At 36.1% G+C, this 26,017-nt stretch overlaps 1 protein-coding gene across 3 annotated transcripts in view; it reads right to left on the reverse strand.

Annotated features, from left to right (window-relative positions):
* Positions 1–26,017, reverse strand: part of PDIA5 (protein disulfide isomerase family A member 5) — a 222,016-nt gene that overhangs the window by 39,338 nt on the left and 156,661 nt on the right. For all 3 annotated transcript variants that reach the window (XM_087920413.1, XM_026708029.2, XM_087920411.1), the window contains exons 12-14: positions 9,444–9,514; positions 7,908–8,071; positions 5,063–5,193 (exon numbers count right to left, since the gene is read on the reverse strand). In XM_087920413.1, the coding sequence (XP_087776539.1) occupies positions 5,063–5,193; positions 7,908–8,071; positions 9,444–9,514 (366 nt within the window). The remainder of the gene's footprint in view (positions 1–5,062; positions 5,194–7,907; positions 8,072–9,443; positions 9,515–26,017) is intronic.

The following is a 26,017-nucleotide window of genomic DNA, read 5'->3' on the forward strand; positions in this document are numbered from 1 at the left end:
GCTATCATTTATTAGGAAGCTAGGTTTCATCTGGGTGCCTGGTTGGGGTGTGTTTGAGATGGAGGCATCGGTGGGGGGGGAACTGTTTATGCACAAGTGTTTGCCTGGCTTGTGGTGTGGAGATTTGTTTGTTTGTGAGTGCAGGCTTCCAAATAATTGACAGTCTGGTGGAATCATCTCTTCTATTCATGCTTTCAGGTCTTTTTTCAATCTCTATGGCTTCTCTGATAATTCTGTGGCTGAGGTTTTCTATAGTGATTAGGGTTTTGGTGCCATTGAAGTCGATGCTATGAGCTGTTGCTTTTATGTGTTGGACTAGTGAGGAAGTGTGTTCCAGCTTTTTTACTGCATCTTTGTGTTCATCCAGGAGGGTACTTATTCTTCTATTGGTCTGTCCAATGTATGTGGCATGGCATGATGCACAAGGGACTTCATATATGCCTTCGTTTTCCAGGTCAATTTTATCTTTGGGGTTTCTTAGGATGGCTGCTATTTTTCTGTCGGTTTTGAAGGCAGTCTTGATGTGATGCCTGTGTAGTACCTTACTGATTTTATCTGTAGTACCTCTTATATGTTGGGCAGGACAGCTGTTCCATAGGTCTGTTCAGTGTGTTTTTGTGGATCAGGCCAGTGATTTTGCTTTTGTGGAAGCTGTTGGCTGTCAGTACTTTAGTCAGGGTGCATAGTTCAGTCTTTATGTGTGTCTTGTCTGCCAGGCGTTTGGTTCTGGCAATTAGTGTTTTGGCCATGGAGTTTATCTGTGCTGGGTGGTGGTGGGATTGGGCGTTGAGGTAGCAGTTGGTGTGTGTTTTCTTCTGGTATATGATGTGTCCTAGTGTGCCCTCTGTTTTTTTGTAGATTAGTACATCTAGGAATGGTAGCTGTTTGTTTGTTTCCGTTTCCATGGTAAATTTGATTTTGGGGTGTGTGCTGTTTAGGTGTGTTAGGAAATTGTTTAGGTTTTCTTTTCCATGGGGCCAAATCACAAATGTGTCATCAATGTATCTTAACCATAGTTTGGGTTTGTGGGTGGCATTGGCTAGGGCTCTGGATTCAAATTCTTCCATGAACAGGTTTGCAATGACGGGTGACAGTGGTGATCCCATAGGGCTCCTTCAATTTGCTTGTATCTTTGTCCTTTGTATATGAAATGAGTATTGGTTAAGCAGTGTTCTGCTAGTTCCATGAGGTGTTTGGGTGGTTGGTATTTATTCTTGATGATTTCTAGGGTTTCTTTTATCCGGATTTGAGTGAATAGTGAAACCACATCGAAACTTACAAGCAGATCTTTTTGTTCCACGTGTAGATCTTTGATCATTTCCAAGAGATGGTAACACATATTTCATATACAAAGGACAAAGATACAAGCAAATTGAACACAGTAGTAGGCTAGCACCAAATTTAAAACAGAAAACGGCTGTGAAAGCCTAACTCACAGACGAACACAATACACAAGCCTGATGATGGCAGATGAGATTCTGCTAAAATGTCACCACAACTTTAAAAACACACCTATAATGATGTGGGAAAATACCCAAACAGAGCTGAATACCAAACATATAAATACCTGTGAAAACTTACGAAAACATATATTATATACCATGTTTCTCACAAAATAAGGCCGGGCTTTATTTTTTTTTGACCCCTGAAAAAACAGCTAGGCCGTCTTTTCGGGGTGACTTAATTTCCCCCCCTTGCATCCTCAGGCGGGCAGGCGGTGACGGCTTGGATGTTGACCTTGGCGCTGGTGGGGCACTTCGTATCAGGAGACCTTCTGCCACCGTTGCTTTCCCTTCTCCCCGTGCTGCCGCGGCGCTTAGAGCAACAGTGCGGCGTTTGGCGCAGCCACGTGTGGCCAGCCAGGGCTCCTCCCTGGATCTGGAGCCCGGCCGAGACACTCAGCTTCAGGTGCTCCTGTTGCTGCCTTCCCTTCACCTTCGAAGGCAAAGCCAATTCTTTTAAAAACGACGCCCTACTACCGGTATGACAAAGACACCCCTGCCTGAGAGGGCAGCCCAACCCCACGTGGGGAGGTGAATCTCCTGGGGCCGCAGTGCAGGATCAGCCCACCCCAGGACAAGTGCCCAGACGTCATCCATTCTTCCACGAACAGGTTTGCAATGACGGGTGACAATGCTGATCCCATAGGGGCTCCTTCAATTTGCTTGTATCTTTGTCCTTTGTATATGAAATATGTGTTGCTTAAGCAGTGTTCTGCTAGTTCCATATATATACTGTACACACACACACACACACTCACACACACACCCCTCAGTGATTAAGAGTGTTGTCTAGAAAAAGGAAGAGAGAGGAAAAAACAAGAACTAACTAATTGTATAAATAGGCTGGTATAGTAAGTAGTTCATCCCAAGAAGCTACTTTTAAATGTCCCTAGAAAGCAATGAAAGAGCGTAAGATTCTAATCTGTCCACATCAGTGTATCATATCTGGTCTCCTACTCTCTCAAAACCAGATCAAAACAGACTCACCATCTCCAAACTCAGCAACAAAATTCATCATGCAATCTAAGAATTCGGTCAGCTAATAGAATACAGCAATCAACTTTAGAAGAGCGGATAGTCTCAAGCTACTGGGGGAAGGTTACAGGAGAAAATGAATCAGTTAAAATCCTGAATTCAATGCAGCAACATTTGGTTGCAAAGTCTCAGAAAAGAAGTTTGCAGGCACTACTTCTGCAATCTGAAAAATGAAAGGGAAAGAAAACTATTTGCGAACTAGTTTTCTACAGGTTTACTTGCTTCCCAGTAGTGATTTATGAAGATGTAGGAGATAATATAATGTCTGCAAAGATGCTTTCCTTAACCAAACGCAATCTTTAAAAAGTACTGAGTTGAACTGAACTGTTCCAATCCACAAACAAATTGAATTACACAAGATGTTTCTATGTCTCTGGTGAACACAGTTAAGAAAGTTTCAGCTAACAAGCTTCACTAATGCGGGACTTGATTCAGAGCTGAGAAAGAAAATTATTTAAACCACAGTAGCATGGCAATGTTAGTGGTTCTTCTGTACTAAAACAAAGCAAGTTGGTAATAAATGGTAGGAATAAACACTCCAAGAGCTTCCATGATTGAAGAAATGATAAAAAATATATTTTAACAGAAGGCTCATTATTGGTACAAAAGGAGAGCAAATTTCAATGCACAATGATTTGTACTTCTGCTTTTCTTTATAATTATCGCACTGCAAGCAGAGATGTGATTCCCTACAGCGTTTGATTAAGAAATAGCTATTGTATATGAGTGCATTATATATATCAAAGATGTAGCACACATGTATACACTCATCTAAAATAAAACTGAAGAAACAGTGCCTTTTGAATGCAATGCATTATTAAAGAAACTTGTTTAAATATTTTGTGGTTGTAATTAAAAGTATAGATACTACTAAATGTGATTCAGAAGTCTGATCTGTTATCTCAAATGCATTTAGAAATGTGCTCAGCTAATAACAACTCTTTTGGTAGTCATTGTAACCTATATATATATGGGGCAAGACTATTAACATGTATTTTTCTTAAAACAGTCCAACTATAATTAAGGAGATGCAGACCCCTAATATGATTATTTCAGATATATCAGAGTGAAAACCATAAACGTGAGAATGTAGAGTACCCATTCTAACCTTTAGAAAGTAATGAAATGATAGAAGTTAAACAAGTATTTACCTTTTACTAGAGTGAGGATTAAGCTATTCATTATTTCAAGGAGGCGGCATTATACACCACAAGAGTACAGAAATTAAGTGGGGCTCTCTATCAAAACCATTGTTGCACCTATTTGAAAATACACCAGAAGTCCTATTCTTGAAGTATGAATCCTTTCTTGTTATAGAGAACAAACATTTAATCTTCAGCTTATATCAAAAATAAATCCACTCATTAGTTACCAGTCATATTCCTGCTGCTATGTATCTGCTTTGCTTGGGTGAGGTGATCTGAGGGGGACTTGGAATTAAGCAGCAGGCATTTAGACAGCCACTCTGGGAAGCCATTTCAGTCATCTGGTTACTGCTTGTGGGAGGTAGTCTAAGCAGGATGAGGGCTATGGCTTATTGCTGCTATTGTTTTTTTATTGCTGATGCTGATAAGCAAACCCACATTCCATTTTAGTTTAATTTTGTTCTGTGTTCTGTTTTCTTTTTAGTTTCAGTATATCCATATTGTTCAATTCAGTGCTTCTTGATCTCTGAGATTATCTTCAGGACACCCTGAAGAACCCACCATGTGATGACATTTGTGCCAAGGGCGTTATCTATACTAGTTTGGTTAACTGGTTAGTATTCACATTGGCCAAAGATGGAGTCCAAAGCAGAGGTGGTATTCAGCAGGTTCTGACCAGATCTGGAGAACCGGTAGTGGAAATTTTGAGTAGTTTGGAGAACTGGCAAATACCACCTCTGACTGGCCCCGCCCCACCTATTCTCTGCCTCCCAAGTCCCAGCTGATTGGCTGGGTCTTCTTTTGTTGCTCTGCACAGGAGAATGGAGCTGGAAAGCAGGTTAGTGGGGTGGGGAGGGAATGGAGATTGTATAGTATCCTTCCCTTGCCATGCCCACCAAGCCACGCCATGCCCACCAAGCCACACCCACAGAACCAGTAGTAAAAAAATTTTAATCCCATCACTGGTTCAAGCGCTAATTTTGTTGTTAATAATGCAGTGCAAAGCATCCTTTCTCCAAAGTCATGACGTTGCTCTTTTTGACCCTTTGCTGCTGGCATTGTCAAAAAGTGAAAGAGTAACTCAAGATATTCTAACGTAAGAGATATGCTCTGCCACCCATCTGTGGATTCGACTGAACAAAATAAATGAACTGTGCTTACCTAATTCAAAACCACTAGAAAACCATTTCTCGTTCTGCTGATATTCAGTATAGACCAGGGGTGTCAAACTCATGTTGTCACGTTGTGGTTATGTGACGTATCACGACTTTTCCCTCCTTGCTAAAATGGGAGTGGGTGTGGCCAGCACATGATGCATCTGAGTTTGACAGCCCTGGTGTAGATGAATGTTCAATATTTTATCGGACAACATTCACTTACATGGAGCATAAAACATTACGAGAGTGTGCTTCTTTTTTTTCAAAAATTCTCGGAAGTCTTCGCCTGCAAGATGGATAACACTTGTCTGCTTTTCTTCCCAAGTTGGTTCAGGTGGAGGAGGTGCCTGAGGACTGAGGAGAAAAAAATAACATTACAACATTTTTTTATAAGCATTTTTTTATATGGTATATATTTGTTCCGAAGGTGCATTCACAATATATTTTTATCATATATTCTATTTTAAGGCATACAGTTAGTTCAGATATCAAGGCAACATAGGAATTATTACCAGGAGATGAAAACTGTACATCTCACATTCCTCCAACATGGGCATAAGAGCCTGGAAGCTTTTTTTTTTTTTTTGACTGACCACAGTTAATCTAACAAATCAAACTCAACCACGTCTTGGTTTTGGGTTAACAATTCTTGAGTTAGGGTCATTTCAAGTAACTCAAAAATAGGGCTAATAGTACTCTCGGGTACAATCCATCAAAATGAGAGTTGCTGAGGCTAGCTCTCGTTATGAAGAGCTCTGGTTTATCTTGATATCCTAACAGTAGTGGACTACAATGTTAAGTTGGCAGATAATTAATTTTATTAATTATTAACTATTATTAATTATTAATGAAGTGCCTCTTTCCCTGTATCAGTGGGGATGGAAAATTCCTCTTGTTGCAATTGTGGCATTGATATGCAAACTATTAAATATATTGTGCAAGATTGCTCACAACAAGCATACTCTGGTTCCCTAGCAACACCAGAAATGATCATTGCCTGGAATTGGACATCCACTCATGAGGCCACTGCCATACCCTCATAGAAGTTTTACTTATAATTACGTGGACTATGTATATATATTTACTTCTCTTCTGTCATGGTGTCATCGTATGCTAAATAAATAATAACAAGTGAAATTGCAGTGTCTAAAAAGCTATTTCAAAAGCAAACATTAACTCAGTTAAGTTATGATAATGTTATTACTTTATGGAAGTGATAACCAGGAAGTTTACTGAAAAAAAGATTTAGTCTTTTCTTTTATTATTCCAATATCTTCTTCTTGAGGCGTCTATCTTTGTTACAATGGGGATGACAATGAATTTATATAAGCAGGTTGATACACAAATGTAATTTGAATACTACCAGTATGTTAATGGTTCAAAATATCAAACTTTTCATCCCATTCATAGCTCAGTCCTGGGAGCAATTCAACAACAGTTCTTTGATTACCTGTTTTATGACAAACAGGTTTTCCATGGAAACCAAACCTAGCTGAACTAATACATTCAAGGTATTAGCATTGAAGTTTTATACTGTAAGTTCTTTCATAAAGCTAGTGTGATGCCAAATTAATTAAACTGGCTGTCAAGAGGCACAACTAATAAAACAGCCAAACACAATTAAAATATATATATATAATTTTAGTCCTGCAAAATAGTTTCCAAAACACAGAAAAGGATCTTTTTGTCAATCTGACAAATCTGACAAAAATTAAACAGTATAAAAATGGCACTTTTATATTCTTGTTGTGTAACATACACAATTTTAATTCATAAATTTACCATTTGTTTAAAATTTATCATTTGCTCCTGATTGATTAGCAACTTTAATTACCAGTTAAGTTCAACTAGGATGCTACTACAGTACCAAATAGCAACAAAAATGCTACTATAAATACCCTATTTTTGAATTGCATCTTTCTACATACATTGAGCCTCAGGCTCAGAATATTTGTCTACAATTCCACAAATCATGGACTTGGAATGAAGATGCTATTTGTATTTAGCAAAGTATTTTTTAAACTAATTCAAAACAAAATAGTTGATAGCCCATTAATCCAATATGGCTCTTAAGATCAAATACATTGGTGGGCAACTTTTTTGAAGTCATATATTAGATTCTGAGAAAATATTACGAGCAATAATGTGCAGGAGTTGCCTTAGAGGTATGGCCATGCACAAAACAGGCATCTTGATGTTCTGGTAACAACATCACAGACTTGTAGCATCACCTTTTAAAAGTACTATTCATGGATATATTGTAGTTTCTATGTTTCCTGGTCAATAGTTTCAGTTTCCCCTTCCTGGCAAATCCCTCATCCCTGACAAAGTGCATTTTTAACATGTGTCTATTTGGGAACATATGCAGATGAAATTATTTGCTTCACACATGAATTTTCCAGGTGAGTCTGGAGCATCACAAATGCATGTTGGAGTTGAGTGGTCATTTCTTCCCTGCTTAAATATATGTTTTACCGACAAAGAAATAAAGGGAGACTAGTATAGATCTATTTCAAGCTATTTAACTCTCATCAGCTAGCCATACCTTTCTGGGATTCAAACCTGGGCTGCTTACATATTCGAATACAAGAAGGGTATGGCTAACTCATGAGAGCTAAATAGCTTGAAATAGATCTATGCTAGTCTCCCTTTATTTCTTTGTCAGTAAAACATAAATTTGCCACAAAAATAGTTTGTCGCAAAAGCAACTTCCTGAGAAGGTCCCTGGATTGGGTCTGAAAGTAAAAATGGAAGCAGTATGCTCCGTCCCATAATTAGGTAGACTAGGTTGCCCTGATAGACCAGTCCCACCGGAGTGGGGAGAAACCCCACTCTTTCCCTGCTTATTTCTTCCATCCATAGTTTACATCCAAACCACCACCAGATCAATACTGTGGTTTGAAGTGAGAACTGATTTCAAATTTCAGAGCAATACACTCTGTGATCTGGGCCAACTGTAGGAATTAGAATGGAAGAACATGCAAGCCCATGCTATGGTCTCAGCCTTCCAAAGTAGGCATTGGAACAACCTGATTATTTCCAAATGTTTTATTATTGAGATCACTTACTTTAAGAGCCATTCCACAATTTTACTCTTTGTGCGGAGATGAGGCAAGGTGTATTTCTCTTCTCCATCCTGAAAGAACTTGACGGTTGGAAATCCTGATATGTGTAATTTTTCTGCCACAGCTTTGTTGACAGTTGCATCTACTGCTGCCAAAACACCTGGTTTCTGCAATATAAAGCAATGCCTGTAACAGTATATCCTAAATTGTGAACAACGCACATAAATGGTGACAGAGTAGTTATCTACAATTTACAACAACTTTAGAAAGGCAATACAAATGCTTTGGAAACTTTCAACTCTGGAGAGTTTTACAAGTTTTGTTATGACAAACACCTTATCCGTTCAAGGATAATCCTTCTGTAAAATGTCCAACCAATTAACCAAACATTTGTTTAATTACGGTATTTAATCTAATGCTGTAAAGGGAAGTGGGAAAAATAGCACCAAGAAATAAACATTAAGCCAATGAATAGCTTCACAGCTAATAGCAGTGATCAAGCTTGAAGAACTTGTGTAATGATAGGCCCTTGTGCTTTGGTTAAAGTAATTTTAAAACACTCTTATGTAAATGCCATTTGAAGAGATCTTTCCTGATGGCCTTTTCCAGAATTGCAAAAATTATCACAGATCTTATGATGCACCAAAATCAATTGATCAAGGCAAGAGAAGCTTTATAAAATAATAAAATACTTCTGTTTAACCATAATAAAAATCTAACTAAAATACAATAAACCTGGGCTGTCAAATTCCCAGCCCTTGGGCCGGATGTGTCACATGCTGGTCATGCCCACACTCCGTTTAGTGAAGGGGAAAAAAGTCCCATTACATCATATGATGATGCCATGATGACATTGAGTTTGACACCCCTGTAATAAAGAGCACTCAGTAAGAAACAATGCATCAGGTAAAATGTGGAATAAGCTCCATATATGCTTGGATACACAAATGCACAAGGGTGCTGTCTCAAATACTGAAATCTCAAAATCTATCCACTTTCTGTCTCAAGCTCTTGAATCATTATACAGTAGATGTTTAAGATAACAAGGAAAAGGTATTAAGTGCCTAAGTGAAGATCTGTTCCTACTTATGGCATGACTAATCTGCATAATTGATCTTCTAGGTACACATACATTCAAATGAAAACCTTTGACAATTGTTTAAAGTGAGAAGGTTTTCATTAGCATATCTGTAAATAGCAAAAACCCAAGCCAGTATTTCCTTAATTTTTTTACGTTAAACATTCAATTTGTAATTAATAGAGAAAACAAAGCAGTTTGATGAAGAATTTGAACTTTATCATATTATGCACAATACAAGGTTTAATGGCTGAATATAACATGTTTTTTCTGTTTGTGTTTAAACACACAATGTTCTTCCTAATTATTTGGCATAACTCATGCATTACCAATGAGATTATACTTTGAAACTATCTTTTTTGCAAACCCTTGGGAAGATGAAATAATTGCAACAAGAACATTTTTTATTATTTCAGTTACTTATTATGGATCATTTGAAAATGGAAAAGAAATTAGCTTACATCACTGTCTGCATGGAGTATCTCTGCAGCTTTCTCATATTCTGGCTTCATTTTCTTACAATGTCCACACCCTGACAAAGAAAAGTGTAGAAGGTTGGAGTTGTTTTTTTAGCAAAAAGTATTGGCCTGCTACATTTCACCATGGGTAGCCATGGTGTTAAAAAAGATGCCATCATATTTTAAGAAACATGGGTCAGTTCCTGTATCATGTATCACTATATCATGGGTTTGTTTTATTTGTCCTCTGTTTTGAAACATTTAGAATAATATGATACCACATACAAGCTTTTTTATTTAACTGGAAGGCTTGTACTTTGCTTAAAAATGAAATTTACCGTGTCCCTCTGAGAATGGATATCTGACTAGCAGCACCATAATCCTCCAATTTCCAAATATCTGAAAATAGTATTTCAAATAAAGGCAGATAATAAAATACTATAATGTTATTTATTTCTATTATTGGTTGAAAATTGATAATGGGCTTTTCTATAAGGCATTCTCTGCATAATAGTTTGTATCATTTGAAGACAGGACAGTAGAAGTTGAAAGAAAAAGAATACCATTCTTAAGACAAATGATGGCTGTCTTTAAATGAAATTTGTAATAGGAGTTGCTAGTTGAAGCTATTAAACCATACATTAAACTAGGTTTGAGAGTTAAAACTCAGGGACAGATGCTAGACTAGGCATCCTAAGATACATCTTACATTAGAGAGTTTATTCCTTTGAGATTCCCTTGGATGCACATGAACTGGCTACCTTTCAGCCCAGGGAACTGTAGATCAATGTTGTAATACAGTGAAAACTAGGTAGTTCTATTTATTGCTCTTTGTTTTTTTATATACCCTTTGTGAGCTTCTCATTATCTTCTTTGTCCTATCAGGGTCAATTGACTATCCAAGAATTTCCTCTCACTTCATAGAGAAATAGTCAGTCCACAGCATTTTTGGTCCTGATAAATTCTACAGAGAAATTTTTATACACATATATTCACCCATCAAATGTATTTCAAGAGCCTTCAAAAATATGTGAAAATAGAGTAGAAAGGGAACTGTATTATCCTAAGTCATTCTTCTCGGTTCACTTCAGTAATACCAGAAGACAAATTGGTCTGTTCACCTGTTTTTCAATCAACTGCATAGGGAAAGTCTCATGTTTTGCCATATCACATCCTGCTTCTTTTAAAGTTTGTTTGTTTAAAACATTTATATGACCACCCATCTTGAGCCAAATTCTGGGTGGTTTACAACCCCAAAATAAAAGCAATATATGTCAACACTAAAATAAAAACATAAAAATAAAAAACAAAGAGCAAAGACTTGCAATGCAGCTAAATTTTCCCATGCAGCCCACGATTCCGTTTGTCTCAGTACATGCACAGATCTCCAGAACTGGAGCTGACTTGATTTATTAATATACAATATATTAATATTTATTTAACACCAGGTACAAATTGCTTCATAAATGTAAATTCCTTTCTAAGTGTAAATTAGAATTTAGTATATTTTTATACTGTCCCATTCCCGCAGGACTCATAGATATGATAGATTTATGCCAGCCATAAATTTCCAAAGCCCAATCTTGAATCATTTAAAAAAATATTTTTTATTATTAATCCAATGTATATGTGGCTCCCTTCTATCTAAGAAACCCTGAGTAATGAACAAAACAAAAACAAAGGATACTATGTTGTGGAGAAAAAAATGGAGGAAGAAATGCTATCTCTACCACCAAAAATTCCAGGAGGAAAGGTACATTACATTATGTTTTGAGGTCCAATAAACACCAAAGATTTTGACTGAAGGTCTACCATAACTGGCAATATATAACAATTTTGGATAAAAAAAATAACTAATTTCAGGAGCCTTGTCCACTGAAGTCAATATACATATCCTCCCACACATTTCAAAAATCTTAGATAAACACCTCTCAGAAGATCCCAAAGGTGCTTTTTCAATAGGCAACTGGATTTTCTTCTCATCTAAGAGCTAAAGAAGCTTCTTGGATGAGAAGCAAGATGTCTTAAGAGAAAAACCAGAAAGTCCAGCTTCTCATCCCAGAAGTTTCTTTAGCTCTTGGGTTAGAAGAAAGTCCAGGTGCCTCTTGAAAAAACGCCTTTGGAGAAACCATGACTTGGATGACTGAGAATCCCATAGACCTCTTAAAAGACATTTAAGAATGCTAATTTAAAAAGGCAGACCCAGGTAGCATTTTTGGTCCTAGCACAAACTTTTACAGTCCACGATTTCATCCCATGACTTTCATAAAACATAAAAGAAATACTTCAACTTTAATTGTGCAATTCTATCACCTGTATCTTTCATATTACATTCTATTATAGTAACATAGTAGAAAAATGCCATTGGTTAGGGACACATTCCCCTCCCTAAAATTACATTTCCAGGGGTTGAGAAAAAATAAACCTGCTCAGTCATAAAACTGAGAAGAACAAGGATTGTTGACAGAGCTAGGAGGAGACACCAAGAAATGAACAAAAGATCTAAAAAGCAAGACCACTTTAAGATAAATCCAGAAAAGTAACTCCCTAGCAAAAATAATTTTCATGGAATATTCTGTTCTTTCAAATATATTGAAGTCTTTGAAATACTGTCTTTATTACTTCATAGTACTACCCTGATTTGCTGACCTCACTACACATTTGATTTCCTATATTCAACCATATGCAGGACTGACTTCACCCATATTTAGGTTTGCTGTAGTTGCTTTGCATAGTATAGTAAACAATATCTGTTTCTATATGATTGTGCGCTGGTCTCTGGTTTAGACAAATTAGGGGAAATTTGCGAGGGAGATTTCTCTTACAAGTGCACATTCACTATTTTTAAACAAATTGTTTAATGTAATATTTGGTTTGAAAAAGACATTGAAATGGATAATTATTTGGTAGATTTGTGGTTGATGATTCTTGCCTGGAGACTAATAGTAGCCAGAAACCATTGGTCCTATGTTGCTTTGTGAAATGAGGAAATGTCCTAGGCAGTTGATCTGATCATTCCTGAACACTAAGTGGATGATCCAGCCTTATGGAACAGCTTGCCTCCCAATGTCAAGTTGGCCTCCACTCTGCTTTAATCTTCCAAAAGATAGTAACAATACTGATTTATGCAAGGGAGTGCTACACTACGGCTGCTAACTGTCTAGTTCAGGGCCCCCCAAACTTGGCAGCTTTAAGACTTGCGGACAACACCCAGAATGTCTCAGCCAGCACAGCTTTAAGTTGCCTTTAAGTCTTAAAATTGCCAAGTTTGGAGATCTCTGGTCTGGTTTATACCTCTGAGAATGTTCTATTTTATTGTAGAATTGTTCTTATTGATAATTGATTTTGGAATTTATGGAACTATGAGGTATTCAGAGCCCTTGATTGGGAAAACATACAAATTTCAGTAAGTAAATAAATTGTGCTGAACCCATAGGCTCCTTGAAATACACCTCAGATGAGGGCAGTGAAGCACGTCAGAAGATGATTAGAAAACAGGTGGAGAAAAACTCCTCTTGAATCTGATTATATCTTAGTAATGATTTCTACAGAAAATCAAACTTATTCTATAGCAGTTACGGAAGCGAAGAAATATTTTTTTATCCTCCACCACTTCAGCCCCTTAGCTTCTTCCAACAGTTTTTTTCAAAGCAATAGACTTTTATTAAATAACTAAAAAAGAAATTTAAAACAGTCAAATGTAAAACAATGTAACTCCATATATCCCACCATCTTTCTCCACACAATTGGACAATTTTATCTTTTCCCCAGAATAATTTTTAAATGCTTTAGTTTAATATCTTCTTCAAAAATATTCATATGTAAATACTGGTATATTCAGCACTCTAATGCACAGGTGAAATTGTACTAATTTGACAATGTTTCTTTTGATAAAGCACCAGAGGTAATAGGATAGGATTCTTTTAAACTACAATGTTTTGGTTCTCTAAATCTTACCTCTCCATTAGCTATCTTGATCAATCATTATATGGATATATTGTCCTTCTTATTAGTGTTTCTTCCTGCTTGTTCTATTTATTTATTTGTTTGTTAGTTTTATTCTCTTTACCAGAGTTACCCAGATTGTTTATTTAGCTGAGGCTGGATGTGAATCTGGGTTTCCCCAGTCACAATTCAACATTGTATCCACTATACTATTGCTCTCTTCAATGGAGAGGAAAGTGCAGCCATCTTTGACAGCGCACACTTTATAAAACACACTGAAATATAATTTAATCACACAGCCAAAGGAAAAACACAACAAAAATTATTATTTTTTACATTGCAACTGACTTCCATGCTACCTGCAACAGGTCTGTGCTTCTTTAGATTGCATTTGTACAACTTACTTCTGAGTTTGTTAATGGGGGAGTAAACGAGCATATTTCATTAAAATTAGGGAAGTGTTATATAAGTATTTTCAGCTCCATTTTTCTCTTTCAACCCTTGTAACTGGAGTTATATCTGAGCAACTATCAAGATTTAAGATAACTTGTTTCATGAAGCCAATCTTTCAAGGAAGTTATTTTTCAAATCGTTACTCTTTCCAGACACCTTGTGGATAAAAAAAACCTACCTCATCTGTTTTTACTTGTAATTATTTTGGGGCTTTTTGAAAATGATAATCCATTCACGTGTGTCACCATTTTTCTTGGAGCTATCAGACCATAATAAGTAGGAATCATCAGACAACAGAATGAAACAAGCATCTGTTTCATAATTTTAGGGAACATGTAGCCAGCCATTGCTCTAGTGTTTGTATGTCAGAGTAGACAAAAGAACAAAGCAAAGCAGAACAGATTGTACCATCAAGTTCTCACCAGATTTATTTATTCATTTATTTATTACATTTGCAAATTGCCTGCCTGTTTTCAATTCTGGATGCCATACAATATGAAACAATAATAAAATAATGCAGAAACCATATGAAACAATCAATTGGAAGAGAAGCATAATTACTGCCAAAACAAATATCCTTCATAGGGTCCACCAAAGACACTACTCCAAGGTATTGGTGGGGTAGGGGAGAGTCAGGTTTTATTTATTTATATTTATTTATTTATCAAATTTAGACAAATGATTCTGGGTGGTTTGCAGATTTAAAGGCTCATTTAAATAGGGTTAGTACGAGGGCCATATTATTTTCTTTGAGATTTATACTTCCATAATTCTACTTACATCAATACATGTATTATTCTGTTTACAGCCTATGGACGGACGGACACACACACACACACACACACACACACTCTTCTGCCTAGAAATGATTAAATCCTGAAATGTAAGAGCTTTTCTTTTCTTTTCTTTTTCAACTGAGATGGTATAGACAAAACTGGCCCTGGTAATAAAATGTAATAAATGAATATGAACTAGACTATTTTCTTTTCTTCCTATTGCAATAGTGAAGGGGGCGGGGAGGGACTTTGAAACAAAGCTATTTGGATACTTCATGAATATTTCCTAGAAATTTTCATTCCTTTATTACTGCATATTAATTTAATTCCCAGACCACCTCCAATGCAAACCAATCCACCTTTCTTTGCTAGTTTACTCCTATTAAAGGTTTTTTTTTTTGATCTCTCAAATATGCTAGGAGGATTTAACAGTTAACTATACAAGAGAAATCTCAGAGCTGTTTACATCCCTGCCAACTGCTGCATTATAAACCCCCTAAACAGATTCCTTGCTGCTAAACCTCCTCTTGGTTTTCAAAGAAAACTCTCCAAGAGCACATTAAACCCAAATGCTTCCCAATATGCTTGAATAACCAGAAAGCCTTACAGCTTGACTGTAATTTTGTGTGTGTGTGTGTGTGTGTGTGTGTGTGTGAATGGTATGCATTTTTCAGAGATATGTCTTTTTGCATTGAAGTGAGTATTGACACAATTTGAAGACTGTACACTTGATGACTGTGGTATTTACCACAAAAAAAAGTCAGAATTTGGGGTTTGGTTAGATGGGGTGCCTTGACCATTGTGATCTTTGACAGAAACTCTTGGATTTGTTATGGTCGTAAATTGAAGTCTATCTGTAACAGCAAGGTATGGGGATAATAGAGGCACAAAGGGGAACATGGAAATGGGGCTTCCGCTGGGAGTTATGGCAGACTGAAGACGGCTCTGCAAATGAGCAGAGATGACGACCATGGTGTAGAATGAAAGACTGGTAAGCAAACTGGTTCTTTGAAGCTCTCTGGAGGAGAGAATTAGAGATCACACAGGAGTGCTCTGAATGGCAACTTCTCATGAGGAGACAACAGCGATCTCCCGAGGGTTGAGCACCTGAAGCTGAAGCAGATGACATCTTTGCTTTCCGCAACAGTGGGGCCATTAATAAGGACAACCAGCCAGCTGAATTCATTTTCTTATCACATTTGAAAATTCTTTATTTAACCATTTTATGAATATTAAGAGGCCTTCAAGAATGGACAGCTTAATTTGACACTGGTGGGTTTTACCTTCTTTGGATTTAAGAAATTTAAACAGAGACTTAAAATTTTAAAATAATATACAATTGGCAAAAAGCAAAAAAAAAAAGAGGAGGAAGGAGTGATTTAGGAGAGTTTTAAGCAGATTGGGAAAGCAGAGATATTGGAATATTGGGTGGGTTTTTTGCTTAAAGGTCTGAAAAACAAGAATACCATTAAAAATATACTTGTGAGAAATGACTGAAATGGAATTAAACCCATATTAGGAATTTAATCTTAATGAAGTTGGTAAGTGGACACTAGAGGGAACTAAAGGACCAGGTAGAAAAGAGTTAAAAATAGCTAAACCAGTTACAATTTTACCTTAAAGAATTTTTTGGTAATTGGATTGTGATATTTATAGCAAAAATTTCAGAAACAGTACAGATTTAAATGAATACAATTTAGAAGATGAGGAGAAAAAAATTTAAAAACTTTTACCCTGACATAGACAACAAAATTGAGATCGCCAAAATGGGATAAAAGCCAAAAAAGATAAACCAAAGAAAGGATCTGGAAATGGAACAGTTGCAACAAGAAAGCCTGGATGATAGCTCTTTATGGGATCTGCAAAGTAGACAGGTGAAAGCTTTGAAGATTCCTTTTGAATGCCAAAGACTAATGAAAGGTTAAATCCTGATTCCATGAGAATGATTTAAAGATCAAGATTGTGAAGAACAAAAAAAAAAAAGGAATATATAGTTGGACTATTTAATCAGGGATAAGTTATTTGATATTTCTGGCAACTCCTAATATATTTTTTGCTGAACAGGACTGAAAAGGTGATAACAGATTTAACAGATAATCAGAGTTGGAAGGGACCTTATAATAGGTCATCTAGTCCAAGCCCCCGCCCAAGCGGGAGACCCTATACCATTTCTGACAAATCTCTTCAATTATTCCTCAATTATTCCTTGTCTGGCCTACAGGCGCTTTAGAAAATAGCTTGACCCCTTCCTCCCTGTGGCAGCCCCTCAAATATTGGAAGACTGCTATCATGTCTCCCCTGGTCCTTCTTTTTACTAGACTAGTTCCTGCAACCGTTTGTTGTATGTTTTAGCCTCCAGTCCCCTAATCATTCTGATTGCTCTTCTCTGTACTTTTTCTAGAGTCTCAACATCTTTTTTATAATGTGGTGAACAAAAGGAATAATGGATGGAAACTGAACAAGGAGAGATTTAACCTGGAAATAAGGAGAAACTTTCTGACAGTGAGAACAAACAACCAATGGAACAGCTTGCCTTCAGAAGTTGTGGGAGCGCCATCAGTTGAGACTTTCAAGAAGAGATTGGACTGCCATTTGTCAGAAATGGTGTAGGGTCTCCCGCTTGAGCGGGGGGTTGGACTAGATGACCTACAAGATCCCTTCCAACTCTGATTATGTTAAATCTGTTAAAATTGGATGCAGTACTCTAAGTGTGGTCTTGCAAAGGCTTTATAGAGTGGTATTAGTACTTCCCTTGATCTTGATTGTATCCCTCTGTTAATACAATTTAGGATTGCATTAGCTTTTTTGGCTACTGCTGCACACTGCTGGCTCATATTTAGCTGGTTGTCCACTAAGACTCCAAGATCCCTCTCACAGTTACTGCTATTGAGCCTGGTTTCACCTAGTCTATATGTGTACTTTTGGTTTTTCTTGCCTAAGTGTCGGACTTTACTTTTCTCTACAATGAATTTCATTTTGTTAGATATGGCCCACTGTTCTAGTCTGTCAAGATCCATCTGGATCTTGAGACTATCTTCTTGGGTGTTAGCTATTCCTGCCAGCTTAGTATCATCTGCAAATTTGGTAAGTTCCCCTTCTATTCCCTCATCTAAGTCGTTAATGAAGATATTGAAGAGTACTGGGCCTAAGACGGAACCTTGTGGCACCCCACTGCTTACTTACCTCCATGTAGACTTAGACCCATTAAGGACTACTCGTTGAGTACGGTTTGCCAGCCAGTTGTGAGTTCATCTAGTGGTGGTGTTATCTATTCCACTTTTTTCTAGCTTACTAAGAAGTAGGTTGTGGTCTACTTTGTCAAATGCCTTGCTGAAATCTAAATAGATTATGTCCACAGTATTTTGCTGGTCTACTAATTTAGTCACTGTGTTGAAGAATGAAATAAGATTGGTTTGGCATGATCTGTTTTTAACAAACCCGTGCTGACTGTTAGTTATTACTTTACTTGTTTTAGATGTTGGCAGATCTGTTTTTTTATTATCTTTTCCAGTATCTTCCCAGGTATTGATGTTAGGTTGATTGGTCTATAGTTTCCTAGGTCTGTTTTTTTTTCCTTTTTTGAAGATGGGAACCACATCAGCCCTCTAGTAGTTCTCCTGTGCTCCAGGATTTTTGAAAGATATGGTGCAGTGGTTCTGAGATGACCTCTGCCAGCTCTTTTAAAACTCTGGGATGTAATCCATCAGGCCCCGATGATTTGTTTTCATCAAGATCAGACAGGTGTTCTCTTACTATTTTTTTTGCTTATTTTAACTTTTATTTCTGGTCTGTCTTTTACAGTTATGTTTTTGGTGGGTTGAGCTATATAGTTTCTTTTTGCGGGAAGACGGATGTAAAGAATGAGTTAAGCAGTTCTGCTTTCTCTCTGTTGCCTGTTACTTCCTTGCCATCTTCTCTCTTTAGTGGACCGACTGTTTCCTTGATTTTTTTCCCTTGTTATTTATATGTTGGAAGAAACTTTTTTTTATTATCTTTGACTTTTGTTGCAAGTCTTTGTTCGTTCTGAGCCTTTGCTATCCTGACTTCGTCTTTGCAGATTCTGGCTATCTGCTGATATTCTGTCTTAGTTGTATGACCTTCTTTCCATTTTTTGTACTTCTCCTTTTTTTCTTTCAATTTGCCAGAGAGATCTTTGTGCAGCCATGCTGATTTCTTCTTGGATTTCTTGTTTTTCTTTCTCAGTGGTATTGTGCTGGTCTGGGCTTCTATGATCATACTTTTTAGAGTTTCCCAAGATTCTTGAGTTGTTTTCCCCTTTAGGATTTTCATCCATGGAATCTTTCCCAAGTTCTCTCTGAGTTTATTGAAATCAGCTCTTTTAAAATCCAAGACTTTGGTGTCATTATGTTCTGTTGCTTGTGTTTGTGTTATATTGAATTCTAGTATGACATGGTCATTCTCATCCAAGGTTCCTGCAGTTTCAACTCCCTCTATCACTTCTTCTCTGTTTGTAAGAATTAAGTCCAGTATGGCTGTCTCTCTAGTTTCATCCTCTACCTTTTGGACAACAAAGTTGTCAGCTAGGTTGGTTAGGAATTTATTTGATTTCTCACTTGGTGCAGAATTAGTTTTCCAATTGATATCAGGATAATTGAAGTCTCCCATTACTATTGTTGTGTGTTTCCTGCATATGTTTGCTAGTTGGCTGGCAAAAAGGACATCTATATTTTCTGCTTGATTGGGTGGCCTATAATATACATCTATGGCAATGTCATTCTTTTTTTCTTTTAAATTGACCCATATGCATTCTAGGAGGTTTTCATCTTTGGTTTCATGCATTTCTGTAGCAATATAGTAGTCCTTTACATACAGTGCATCTCCACCTCCTCTTTTATGGGGTCTGTTTTTTTTGAATAGTTTGTATCCTTCTCCCAGTATGTTCCAGTCATGGGTTTCATCCCACCAAGTTTCTGTTATTCCAACTATATCATATTTACCTTCATGTATTCGTAGTTCGAGTTCACCCTGTTTGTTCCCCAGACTCTGTGCATTTGTATATAGGCACTTGAGATCTTTATGTCTGACACTGTGTTTACTGTCTACATAACCTGTGTTGTGCCTGGCTGCCCCTACTTTCTTGCCACCTGTTTGATGGTATGGCACTCACTATTAAATGCTTGGTTTTGGTTGGCATCAAGGTTGATAATCTTTCCTGCACAAACATCTATTTTGCATGCACTGGTATCCTTATTAGTTTTAGGTTGCTGGGGACAGAAATGTTCTGAATCCATTAATTCTCTGTCCCCGCTGTTCAGTTTAGATGTTTATCCAGGAAATCTGTGAATTTAATGCCAAGTAACTCCGTCCCTTTCTTTGATGGATGCAAACCATCTCTTTTGTACAGTTTTTCATTGGACCAGCTGCAGACATCATGACTAATAAAACCAAAGCCTTCCCTTTTACACCACTCCTTTAGCCACACATTAAACTCTGCTACATCCTGCCCTTTCCGTTTTTGTTTTTTGTATACTGGTAGAACCTCTGAAAAGATAAGCCTACTGCCCATATTACTAAGTTCATACCCCAAGCTCTGGAAGTCTTCCTGAACAGAAAGTACATCCTTCTGGGATAGTTTCTGGCTTGCATATAGACTATATATAAATTGCATATATTTCTGGCTTGCATATTTTAACTTTTACTGTGCTTAAATACTTCAACTAAATTGTATTTTTGAAAAAGCAACATGGAAATCATGGCCAAACTGGGAAAAGGGAAAGGGGAAGAAATGTAAGCATAGACAGCTCTAGAAATTCATTTATGACTGACATATTTAGATAGGGAAATGCTGTTAAGGTATATGCTGCTGTTAAAACACAGCTCACTGCTGTTTAAACTGAGAAAAAAGAAAAGTCAGTATTATATAAATGAGGCATCAAGGAAAATGAATCAAAGAATCCTCTAGAGATTAAATTGGATTTAGATGGATGGCTATAGAAATTGAATAAATAAATAAATTCAGCATTAAAGGTGTCTGCAAGTAACATTGATATTAAAACCTGAAACAATAACAATTATTTATATATAGGAGTCGTGGATTAGATTAGTTTGAGCAAAACACATGAGCATCTGATTAAACAGGATCCCTCAAAATTCAAGCATTCGTTCATGTCCCTCTACTGAGGACCACAGAACTTAGAAAAATACTTTGCCTATTCAAGCATTCTGTAAATTTTCTAAAACTAAATTCTGAAAAACAAGTCTGATCACAAAATTTATTGGAATGCATACATTAGGTTATATGATTTATTCTTCTCATATTTTTAGTGTTGTTTATCACCCAGAGTTGCTGTCAAATTGTGCAGTTATAAAATTGAAAAATAAATAAAATATTCCAGGGGAAAAACATCATTTTAGCTAAATTATTGGTAGGAAAGAAGTCAGCAGGCTTAATCAAGGTTGTTCATATTTTCTGAACATGGTTAAATTGGGAAAAGGAACAGCTATACAAAACCAACAATGTACAATTTATGAGATTTGCAGCAAAACCTCTGACAAATCAGTCAGTTGCGATACAAATCCACATCCTTATAAAGTTATTATTATTGACATACTTATTTTATAACCTGTAGTAAACATCAATATATTCTTATGACCCTATTTCATTGGGCTGTAGAAGACATTTAAAGTATCCTAATCTAAAATTAGGAAAGTAAATCAAAATATTCAATATTAATTTGTAATTGTTTTACCATCTTACTCAATTTACCAAATTTGTGGATTATAAGGCACTGATTTTCATTATTACTTTTAAAATATTTTTACTGCTTTCCTTGGTCCAGAAAAATGGAATAATTTTATATCTCTTTTGACCAGTGCTACTAGGAGTCATTTAATCTGACAGCACTCTGATCAACTTTTAAATTATAGTTTTGTTTCTATTCTATGATATCCATTCTTAACACCAATTTTAGCACATTATCAATATGAACAAGTAGAAATAGATGAGTCTGCTATTTTTAGGCACTGTTCCCAACTAGCTAACATTTTCTTCCTAACTTTAATGTTTTCAACTTGGTCTCAAGATTGCAAATTGAAATAAAATCTTTCATTTCACAGATCACCCTTTCCTATTTGAGCTTATTTATGAAAGTTTTATAAGCTGATGGTTTTGCTGATGTATTCGTTTTACATCAAAAACACTTCCTAACTTTCTAGTCTTCTGCTATGCTCACTATATTCAGAGTGGATCTGTTTAAAATATAATTTTGTTCTGTAATAATAAATAGCTGGGGGAAAGGGTTGGTTTTTTTTTCATACTTGCAGAAGATCATCTATCACAGGAAGTATGCGTCTGTTGCATTTAACCTTCTATATTTCAGATAAAGTGCCTAGACGTAATTATGCAATACGCTGGGAAGAAAACAGAGTATTTTAAAACCATTAGAAATACTAAGAATATGAATAAAGAAACCATCCACAAGTTAAGAAATAATGTATTTTTCTTTCTATAAAGCTTTTTCAGAACCACTTTGAAATTATTTTGAGATAATGTGTACTGTTCGGAGAACATCATTTTGCATACTGCATGATATTATGGAATCTACCGTAAGCAATTTTGGCACAAGTTTGAGTGAGAAAAAAACCAGCTCAACATCATGTATAATAAGGGACTAAACAATACAGGATATTTTTTTACAGGGAAGTAACTGCAGCCATATTTCAAATTAATTGGTATTATGCACTAGGCAACAGAGAAAATTCATTTTTAAAAGGCATGAACATATAGCTATTTTAATGACATAAAATAGTTTTATTGTGACATCAATCATTAGAAACCCCAGAATACAGGCAAGTCTCTTCTAGATTTGCAATGGTATGTAAGTTAGCTCCACAAATGAGTCTCGAATTCCAATTTCCAGAACCAAGATTACATTTGTGATTAATTATGCTTTCCTTCTTTTCTTCCATTCTACAAAAGTTGTCTAAGAGCATCAAAGAAAATCTTCTCTGATCTGATACCCCACCAAGCATCTTAGATGGAAAGAGCCAAATGCTCCAATTGATTGACATGCAGAATGTTTGGAAAGCACTACATTGGATAAGGCTTTTGCATGATAGTCTACATTGGGAAAAATCTTTTATGATAAATGAGATAAAAGACATTGCTACATTAATATATATTGTAAGTAAATAAGGAAAGACACTGTGTTACTTTACCAAACTTTTTCCAGACCATGTCTAAAGAAAAGAGAGCATTCACCTCTTCAACTGATCCAGATAATTAAGGAATGAATTTTACAATATTTCTTGAATGTCACTGTCATGCAAGAATAGGAGAAAGATGTTATGGAATGTGTAGAAGACAAGGTATAATCTTATATCACTGGCAGGAGGGAACCCACTATCTACCTAATTTCCCCCCAGAAACAAAACAAAACATTCTTAAATATTTGTGACTAGCAATTTATTCCAATAATAATAAAAAAACAATAAATAAATACATTTAAATAAATAAATAAATGCAATACCAAAAATCACATTGACAAAATTTCCACTGTCAAATGCAAAAGACCACACTGCCTGGATTTGCAAATATACTACATAAATACATTACAACCTCCACTATTCCAGCAACGTATGGAATTGCCCAGATGTTAATTAAACTGAGGATGTTTCCTCCACTAAGCTTGGACTTTGAAATCTTCATCACTTTCATGATGTATTCATTCTGTTTGATGTTGTCTTTATTATTATCTCCTCACAACAATATGATATTATAGCTACCAGTCCTTTAGGTGGTGCTGGTCTTCATATGCATTGAGTTTTTACCAAGAACTTAAGGTGTTCTGCATCCTTCTTTCCGTCCTTTTTTACACATACATATCAATGGAAGGTTAGATTCAGAAAAGATTTTTGTATGTGTGTCTTCAAGTCAGTTTTTGACTTCTAGTTACTATCTGGAAAAGTCCCTGCATTTTTCTTGACAAGATTTCAAAAGTGGGTTGCCCTTACCTTCCTAGTGTTGAGAGAGAGAGAGATACTGACCCAAGGTCATTCAGAAACATTTACTGGTAGAGCATATTTCTTCCTTACAGGAGAATTACTGCAACTCTCTGACATTTTTTTCTTTTTTCCTCCCATCCTCAGAAATATAAATCAGAGATTCCTCTGTGCTGTCCCCTCAGGACTCTGACCCGGCTCATTGTGGTGAGAGTTCCTTGGCCTCAAATTACATTGCTTACGCTGCTTTCTACACTGGCCTTCTAATACCACAGTGTTTTTAGCTCTTTTTTCCTTCTACACTCCTTCCTTCCTTCCTCCCTTCCTTCTTCTCTGCTGCTCATTTCTAAGGGCTGCATTCTTTTAGTCTGACCTATCCTCTCAGTTGATGCTTCCTTTTATTCCTTTTCCCTCTCTCCAAACTAGCTTGTTAGTGGCACAACTTTTATAGATTCAATTATTCCACGTTTGGAAGAATTGGAGAAGATCAGAAAGTATCAGGATTTCAAAATCAAAGTTGAAAAATATGTCTTCCTGAAAGGAGTTCCCCAGCTGTACTTTCAGAGAATCTTATATGTGGAAATAACAAAGATCAAGCCTTGGGACTTGGCGTTTTTGGTAATTCCATATCTCTGTCAACATTATTGAGCACCAAAAATATACTGATCCAAAAATGTTTAATTCTCAGATAAGTCTGACAGGATCAAATCAAACCACAGCTCAATTTTTCTAAATGTAGCTTAGAAGTATGTACACTGGAGACCCCCAACAGTGAGATGAAAATTCTGAATTTGCGTAAAGTCTCTTCAAAACTTTTAGCATAGGAAATGTGGCAGAATGCCCAAAAGAAACATTAAGTATCCTTAATATTTCACACAAAACTTTAAATCACATAATCAGTTACGGTGTAGGGACAGATATAGAAATATAGAATATGTTATGACATGAGCACTGCTCAGAATTAAATCTTCATAAGCCTATAATTAATAAAACCAATAGCAGTGATGATGTCTTTTTGCAACCTCATAATAATCTAGACCTTGGAGTCTCTATCCAAATGTGTTTGATTACATGACTCTTATAAGTTATGGATTAAGAAGGATAATAAACCATTTTTATTACCAACATCCATCTGATTAGGTAACCCATCAAATTTTACTAGTAATTCAGTTGTTCAGATTTTTTTATTACAGCCATCTCTTTACTTGATAATTATAAATATGTAAAGATTTCCCCACCCCAACAGCAATTCTCAGGTAAGTTTCTTAGGACACAGTATTTATTTTTCAAGTTAATATTGCTAAATTTGAAGATTGTGCCTCCAACTACTGAAAAGGTTGGACAAAAAACTAATTAGAAAATGCATCATTACTAAAGACAAAATTCAACAATGGAAACATCATAAAAGTCTGGGCCATCCCTGTGACACAATAAACTGCTGGAATTATTAATTGGACATAGCTGAACTGGGCAGTTTGAACCAAAACACAAGAAAACTGATATCTATTCATTATACATTATATCTCTGTAGTGATATTGATAGATTATGGTATTGTATATCTGCCCCATAGAAATGGAAACAGAAATTTACTTCAAGACAGATGGTTGAAGAAGGAAAGAATGCATTGGCTGATTATGTAAAAGACATTAAAGAACAAGCACTGAAGTTGGAACTTATTGAATGTGCAGGAAACAAAACATGAATATAAAAATAATTGTAACAAAAGCACTATAAGAGTGCTGCAAGGAAAAGCATTACACGACCAATTTTTACAAAAGATCAAGAGGAAAGTGGATAAAGATAAAACTTGGCAATGGCAATGGCTTACAACTAGAACATTAAAAAATGCAATGGAAGGTTTGATTTTGACTACTCAAGAGCAAATTTCTCAAACTAATACAATCAAGTTCAAATGTTTCAAAGAGCAAACTGTGCAAAGAAGCAGTAAATTATATACTCAGTGTGTAAAAGTGACTGATTATAAGCAACTATATAAGACAATTGCCAAAATGATTCAGTAGAATAACCATAAAAATTATCATCTACCAATAATGAAAATTGATGGGAGTTTACAGTAGAAAAAGTGGTGAAAATAAGCAGCGTAAAATATTGTGGAATTTCTGAATAAAAATTGATAAAGTCTTGGCTCATAACACAGATTTAACTGTGGTTGAAAAGAAAAAAGTGTGGATTATTAATGTGGAAATATGATAGTAGAACAAAGAATTGGAAAAGATCAAAAAGTATCAGGATTTCAAAATCAAAACTGAAAAATTATAATCTAGATTGGCAATGGTGATCCAGTGGTTATCAGTACACTGGGGCTCATATCAAAAAATCTTGGATGGCACTTAGAAAACCTGTGCATTGACAAAATTTTCATCTGTCAATTACAAAAGGTCACACCGCTTGGATTCCTAGTAGTTACACAGATTAGATCC

Source organism: Pseudonaja textilis, chromosome 1 (genome assembly GCF_049901715.1).
Source record: "Pseudonaja textilis isolate UNSWEBS1 chromosome 1, rPseTex1.2, whole genome shotgun sequence".
Taxonomy (NCBI): Eukaryota; Metazoa; Chordata; class Lepidosauria; order Squamata; family Elapidae; genus Pseudonaja; species Pseudonaja textilis.